Here is a 7,500-nt window from a genome sequence, read left to right as displayed (position 1 = left end):
AGGAAATAGTTAGAAGGAACAGTTTTGAGGGTAAGAAACATTTCTGAGACCGAATCAAGAGGCTCGAAGGGAGTGACAGATAAACCTTCTAGAACGAGTGCCAGGTACCAAGTACGAACTGATACGAACGGCAGGCCTCATCCTCAGGATACCACGGAGGAAACGTGTTATCAGAGGGTCTCTCCCTACAGATAGACCACGTAAGTTCAAGGTCAAATTTATTTATATAGCAAATTTAACAACAACCACAGTTGACCAAAGTGTTTAACAATGACAAGATCCACACAAATAAACAAATAAACAGGAAACAACACAGTAGAGAATGTCTCCGTCGCAAAACTCAACTCGAAATAAAAGCGGGAGATGGTAAGCTGCTATGGCCGCAAAATATACCTTCAGTGTGGAAGAAGATAACCCTGATCTTGATGGAACTCTTGTATTGAACACACAGGGCAATTAATTTTATCCCATTGTCATAGATTACATCAAGAAGTAAAAACACTTCAGTGCGTATAGCTTCCTCGTAGACGAAGCTCTGTAGTAAAGTATTGTCTCTACAACCCCGGTTGAGAGACCAGTCTATGAGTCGGGCCTCATCAGAGGCCAGACCCACAGGTTGAACGTTTCTGGTCGGGGATGGAGAATTGCGTCTGAGATAAAAGGGCCCTCCTGACTCGGCAGCTTCAGGGGAGAGCCGTCGAGAAAGGATATTAGGACCAAGAACCACACCCGGCTAGGCCAGTACGGAGTAGGGGTGTCCATGGTTAACCGATTAACCGATTAACCGTTAAAAATTGCGTAACCGAGTGAAACATTTTGCTCGGTTAAGTGGCGTCAATGGCGTGCATTGAATTTAGTTGTAATACATTTTTGCACCGCCAGAGCGCTCCCAGACATTTGAATTGTCCACAAGAAGTTCACTTCATAGTTCATAATTTTAAGGCCGTAAATAGGCTTTCATTTCTCAAATAGTGTAATGTCTTAATTTTAGTTTGAATAGGTCTTAAATTAAGGAAAGACGAGGTGTATTCACCTTGCTGATGGGGATGTGATCAAAGCCTGGAGTGGAGCGAAAGCGCGTTCCTCTCTCCACTCTAAGCATTCTGTAATCACTTCGCTAACAGTCCACTCCTGGTTTTCAATTCCCGCTCACAGAAAAAAACTAACATGTAAAAAGACCGCTTACAAGTAAACATTTTTTTAATAGTTGGTTGGGATGAGTAGCCTAACTGAGTAGCCTATTTAATTGGAATATCAAATAGGTTGTGCGATTATTTAAAAAAAATCTCCATCTCCATTGCCAAGAACAGGCAAAAGTAATGATTATGAATATGTCAAATATAGCAAGGAGACATTTTAATTGTTTCCAGGCTCACTCAGCTGGAAAGATGAAGTTGACAATGCTGATTCGCGATCTTCGCAGTGAACGCGCCAGAGAGAAATGCACTTTTCATACGGATTACATAAGCAGAGAGCAGTCTGTTTTCTTTCGTTTTGAATTGTTGTGTTTAAAAGTAGACATTTCAATATAGATTTATTTATCAGGTCTGTGAGACAACTAGGCTACCTTATAGCCTACGCTGAGTTTCGGAATTCGTTTATGAGATGAGCTCCAGTTCACGCGCCGGCGGCTCCGTATTATCTAATGTCTGCTATATTTACTTATTTCCAGGTAATTGGTTGATGAAACATTGATTAAAATTAAGATACAATTAATACAAAACGAAATTCACTTTAAAGAAAGGCTTTGTGCATTCTGTTTGAGGTCTCTGTGAAAGTTTTAGTGCCGCTTCCAGAATTGCCACGTCCAATTGTTTGTTCCATATAAATGCGAACACGAAAAATAAAATAAAATGAATATTTTATGTTCTGGGGAGAACTGACCCTTCTTCATTCGGCAGTAGTACTTTTGGTTTGTGCAGTGTAATTCACAGAATTAGGTAGCCTAAAACAATATTTTGCCACCTAAAAGTTAAAGATGTTTTGTGCAGTTATTAAAGGTGTTAAAAATGAACTACCCCTTTCTCGTGTGTCTGTATCTCGGGGTTGCGGCGCGTACACTATGGTTAACCGAGTATTAACCGCTAAGGGCCTCGGTTAACGGTTAATGAAAAACTTGAAAACGTGCAGCCCTAGTACGGAGCTGCAAGTAGTAAACTCATTCACGCAGACTTTCTCCAGAATTCCTGGGAGCAGTGCAATCAGGGGAAATGCGTACAGACGCAGCCTCAGCCACCTCTGTACCAGTGTGTCCATTTCCCATTGGGGCTGGGTGTGTGAAAGAGAGAACCACAGTGGACAGTGCGCTGTATACTGAGACGCAAACAGATCCACCTCTGCTTGTCTATAAACCTCTTAAATGTGCTCTATCACCTCGGGGTGGAGCCTCTATTCCCCGGGCCTCAGGCCGTCTTGAAAGGATATCTGCTCCTACATTTTGACGTCCCGAAATATAAACTGCTCTCAGGGAAAGAATCTTCCCCAGGGATCACAACAGTGGATGTGGACGCGGGCACCCTTGACATCTCGAGGCTGGTCTCTGATGTGAAAAGTGCAGCCACTTTGGTGACCTGAAGCATACTGGCAGGAAACAACCGATTTGACTGACTTTCGACCCTCCTTGGAGGGCGCGAGCCTGGTGCAGCATCGTGGTGACGCTGGATCAGGAGCTCGCTGGAAACCGCTGCGCCCCGAGGCACATAGGGTGGCGGGGTTGGCAGAATGGCCTCCTGTGGGCACTGAGGTCTGAGCGGGCACTGTATAGTGAGGTAAACACCGCTCCACCCCCGGTTGAGGCTGCCTTCAGAGGTCTGACTCCTGTGGCGTCAGGACCAGGGGTGTCGAAATGAATCATTTCTACGATGCATCGCGATGCAGACGAGGACGATTTGGTATCGGTTCAGAAATAGACCATAACCGATTATAATGTACTGACGCTTTTCTGACGTCATTTATCGCGTAGGCCTATTGTGCTTTGTCGTGGTAACATACAATGGCAGAGGGAGGCATCTTTTTTGTGGCCCGAAGAGACAAATCGGTGGCTCGATGCAGTTCTCGAACTACATCAGGCCCTGTCCCCTCACTAGTCTCAGCAGGTCATCCTGATATGCCTGTAATATAGCCATAGTATGAAGGCATGCCCCGGCCTGACCTGCTGCCATATATGCTTTTCCCACTAGCGTTGATGTTTTTAATGGCTTAGTGGGGAGCATCAGGGACTTCAGGGGCTATGCCGAAGCTGGGGACAGATAGCTCGTGAGCGTCTATTCAACTTTTGGCATCGCCCCATACCCATATCCTTTTAGCGCCTTATATCTGTATATACGTGGACCTGGGGGAGATTAAATACACTGGAAGAATAGGGGTTTATTCCATGACCTCAATAGTTATTTGTGGAGGTTGGGAAAGAATGGAAGTCCCATTGGGGGAGGCACTGTGCTTGATGTAAGAAAGCGCTCATCTGATAAACTTTTGGGATGAGTGCCTTGTTTCTCGGCTGGCCATTCATTATTCAACTTTGACACAGCGTGAGATAGTACCTCCACCAGCTCCTCGTATGCAGGGGAAAGAGCTGGCGATTCATCTTCTCCCGTTTCGATGCCCAGAACCTCAGAACTAGAAAGATGAAGGACCGGTGCCTCCTCCGGAGCGCGGGGGAACCGACGTCGGAGAGAGAGCACTGGATCCCACGGGTAGAGGCTGAGAAAGGACGAGGCCCGTCTCAAACCCCGCCACGAGATCTATTTGCGATCCCCACGTCAAGATGGTTAATGAACCGCAGGGAACGCTCACCTGAACACCCTCCTCAAAGGCTGATAGAGCATGCTCCGCTCCCAAACACTTTACACAAAGTTGTGTTTATCCCCACCCGTGAGATAACAAGGGCCGGGGGAAGCACACAACTTGCATAATTGCTTGGTGTTCACCATGATAAATATATAGAGCTGCACAATATCAGGACAGACAACAATAAATATAACAGACAGTAATAACACAGAGTGCTTGCTGAAGCACAGAAGCTGTCGCTGTCAATCTGGATGTGCTTTTATCCTTTCCTGGTCCTGACGTCACCAGCCCGTGACGTTCACTCTCGCCATTGGTCTAGTTGACTCATGTGCTTCAGACGCAATCACACAGGGGCGTTCCCAAAGCGTCATCGACGCAGCGCGAGTTCCCTCGAAAGGGAACTACAAACCATTCATTGGTTTCCAGACAGTTTCTTTTTTTAATTATGGAGATATATTATTGGGTCTTCTACTCAACCCAGGCTCGAATTTTTTATTTTGATCATTTTTTGTCTGGTGAAAGAAATGCATAAATGAAGAAGAAGAAAACCAAAATATTAAATGTCATGGATTTTGTCTACTATTTGGTAAAGGGAGTCAAAATGAAAAATTTCACCTGAGATTAGGAGCCAAATAACTGGGGGGTAAAAATTATTTTAGAAAGACGGCTACATCATTATTTTATTTTTACACAGAGATTGGTAGGTCTATTAGTAAATTTGTTGACTATCAATCTTTCACATTATATGCCAACGGTGAAAGTTCAAAAAGGGGAAACACACTTGTGTTTTTTGCCCCATTTTTGCATGCCTGTAACTCAAGATATATAAATATCCTTTTAGATTTTGGTTTTTAACAAACTTTCCTTTTGGTATCTTCATTTTAAGGTCCTGAAAGGAACTATTTTATTTTATTGTACCTAGTGCAAAATAGATTTTTTTTTAAACGAAATGGGGGTGAAATAGTAAAATTCCAATTAAAATACAGACCTGTGCTAAAATGTATGCAGTTGGCATTAACACAGGTAAAAAGATGACAAAAATGCCCATAAGGATGCACAAGGGTTAATCCGTTAAGCGTTTGTTAAAGTGGTTTAAAAGTGTTCAATCTTGCCTTTGCAGTTGAAAACAATGAGCTTGCGAGGCAAATGGAGGAGCTGGAGAACAAGAGCATCCACATGAGCCGCTCCAGAACCCTGCTGATGTCCCAACATGAGGAGCTCAAGAAACAGCTCGAGGAAGAGCTCAAGGTGTGTGTGATCCCAGCAAGCAATAGCCAACATATCACCGTCTCGGTTAACTATAGACCCAATATAGTCTGGCTTTGAGTAACACACTTCTAGCCAGAAACCTTGAATTTGGTTACATGTTGTTTTTGCCCAAATAACATTAGAGATGTATGATATTCCATCATGTAAGCAAAGTAAACAGTGATTACAAGGTGTTTGGTTTCATTTCTTCACTCATTTGATTTCTTTGTTATCTAATTGATGACTAGTCTATTCTTGGGCTCTGGTTTAGACGTCTATTAAAATTTTCATTGACTCAAATTTTACCTTGTTTTAGCCTAAATGTCTGGCTAAATTGTCTAAACATGTTCCTATATAACGCGTGTTTGGATGGCTATTAGACGTCTTTTAAACGCAAAATTGCTTGCTGGATTCCTTCATCCGTCTCTGGTGAGGATGAAGGCGGTGTGTGAGTGATGTGGCTATGTGTGTTCAGGCTAAAGCGGCGTTGAGCGGCGCTCTGTCTGCGGTTCGCCAGGAGTGTGTCGTGTTGAAGGAGCAGCTTGAGGAGGAGCAGGAGAGCAAACAGGAGCTCCAGCGTCACGTCTCTAAACTCAACAGTGAAATCACGCTCTGGAGGAGCCGCCTCGAGGCCGATGCCATCCAGCACTGCGACGAGCTCGAGGAAACCAAGTATGCATCAATGGTGTAAAACACCTAATGTGGTTTCAGGCCAAAAATGAACCGCATTTTCAAATTGCATATAAATCTCTCATTGTGCTGTATTATATGTGTATTAGAGCTGTACGATTAATTGTTAAAGTCCCCCTGTGGTCAATAATTTTATTCTTTAGAACTCATCTTTTTTCTAGAATAAAAATGAGAATAAAAAGCTTGTATGTAACTTGACACCCCTGCCTCATTTAGTATACATGATTCTATGAATATGCAAATGAGCCCCGCCTCCAGTCACTCACTAGATTATTAGAGCTGCATGATTAATTGTTAAAGTCCCCCTGTAGTCAATAATTGCTAGGGCAATCCACTGTACTAAAATGCTTAATAGACAGCCAGATTATTCTACTGTATCACTGTAACAGTTAAAGTGCCCCTATTATTGTTTTTACAATATTCCCTTTCATGCAGTGTGTAATAAAGCTGTTTGGGTAACACTTTACAATAAGGTTCATTAGTTAACATTAGTTCATGTATTAACTAACATGAAGTAACAACGAGAAATACATTTGTTGCAGTATTTATTAATATTTGTTAATGTTAATAAAAATACAGCTGTTTATTGTTTGTTCATGTTAGTTCACAGTGCATTAACTAATGTTAACAAAGTTAACAAATTGATTTTAATAATGTATTAGTAAATGTTGAAAATAATAGTAACTAAGATTAATAAATGCTGAAGTATTGTTCATTCTTAGTCCATGTTAACTAATGAACCTTATTTTAAAGTGTTACCACTGTTTGTGAATGTAAACGTTCTGTAAAATTATAAAGTCGAAAAGTGCACGATAAATAAAGTTATTGTCTCCCAAAAGAAAGAATGGACTCTGAACACGCACTGATCCAGATCTTGATTACGTGATCTAATCCCATTTCAGAATCCTTTTTACTTTTTAAAAACCCATTTTTAAGATTTGATCCGATCCACTTCTTTGGAGCAACACCAGCATGCCATCGTTCTGTCCACGACTCTCGTCCTCCTCAGTAACGGTGTGTGTTTCAGGAAGAAGCTGTGTGTGCGACTGCAGGAGGCCGAGGAGGCGCTGGAAGCCACACACACCAAGAGCTCCAGCCTGGAGAAGAGCAAGCAGCGTCTGCAGGGAGAGCTGGAGGAGCTGAGTGTGGATCTGGAGAAGGTCAGAACCCGTCTCTGATCAATACTCGCACGCATGCACCTCTCAAAGTCCACGCAGTGCAGCAGTGCAAGGCTGTCGGATGTCAAAATGGCTGAAAAGTTTCTTTCTTAAAGGGATAGTTCACCCAAAAATTTAAATCACCCTAGGAATTAATCACCCTCAAGTCATCCTAGGTGTATATGACATTTTTCTTTCAGACGAATACAATCAGAGTTATATTTAAAAATGTTCTGGCTCTTCCAAGCTTTATAATGGGAGTGAATGGCAGTTTCTGTTTTGAAGCCCATAAAAGTGCATCTATCCATCATAAATCCATCATAAAAGTGCATCTGTCGATCATAAATCCATCATAAAAGTGCTCAACACGCATGAATCTCTCAAAGTCAATGCAATTAGAGCAGTGCTGTATTTACAAAAGCCCTCCACAATTAATTGGGCACTGCTGTAAATAACATATACTGTTCTATTCTCATTTTTAAAAATTTAGTGTTCATCGGAGTGGTTAGGCGAGACCTGAGGACTTTAGTCGCAGCTGAACTTGGAATACACACAAAAATGCGACTGGATTTGAGTAGGTTTATGTTGTTGTAATAAAAATAGTAACACTTCCCTCTTT

General features: G+C 42.3%; 1 protein-coding gene across 5 annotated transcripts in view; it reads left to right on the top strand.

Moving 5' to 3' along the window:
* LOC143753337 (putative uncharacterized protein MYH16) overlaps positions 1 to 7,500 on the top strand; it is a 104,580-nt gene that overhangs the window by 76,155 nt on the left and 20,925 nt on the right. For all 5 annotated transcript variants that reach the window (XM_077245673.1, XM_077245668.1, XM_077245696.1 and 2 more), the window contains 3 exons: positions 4,907 to 5,034; positions 5,510 to 5,706; positions 6,752 to 6,884. In XM_077245673.1, coding sequence (XP_077101788.1) covers positions 4,907 to 5,034; positions 5,510 to 5,706; positions 6,752 to 6,884 — 458 coding nt within the window. The remainder of the gene's footprint in view (positions 1 to 4,906; positions 5,035 to 5,509; positions 5,707 to 6,751; positions 6,885 to 7,500) is intronic.

This window comes from Siphateles boraxobius, unplaced genomic scaffold, assembly GCF_051911475.1.
Source record: "Siphateles boraxobius isolate OS27281-9 unplaced genomic scaffold, OSU_SipBor_1 103, whole genome shotgun sequence".
NCBI classification, from domain to species: domain Eukaryota; kingdom Metazoa; phylum Chordata; class Actinopteri; order Cypriniformes; family Leuciscidae; genus Siphateles; species Siphateles boraxobius.
This window is presented reverse-complemented; position numbering and strand designations above follow the sequence as displayed.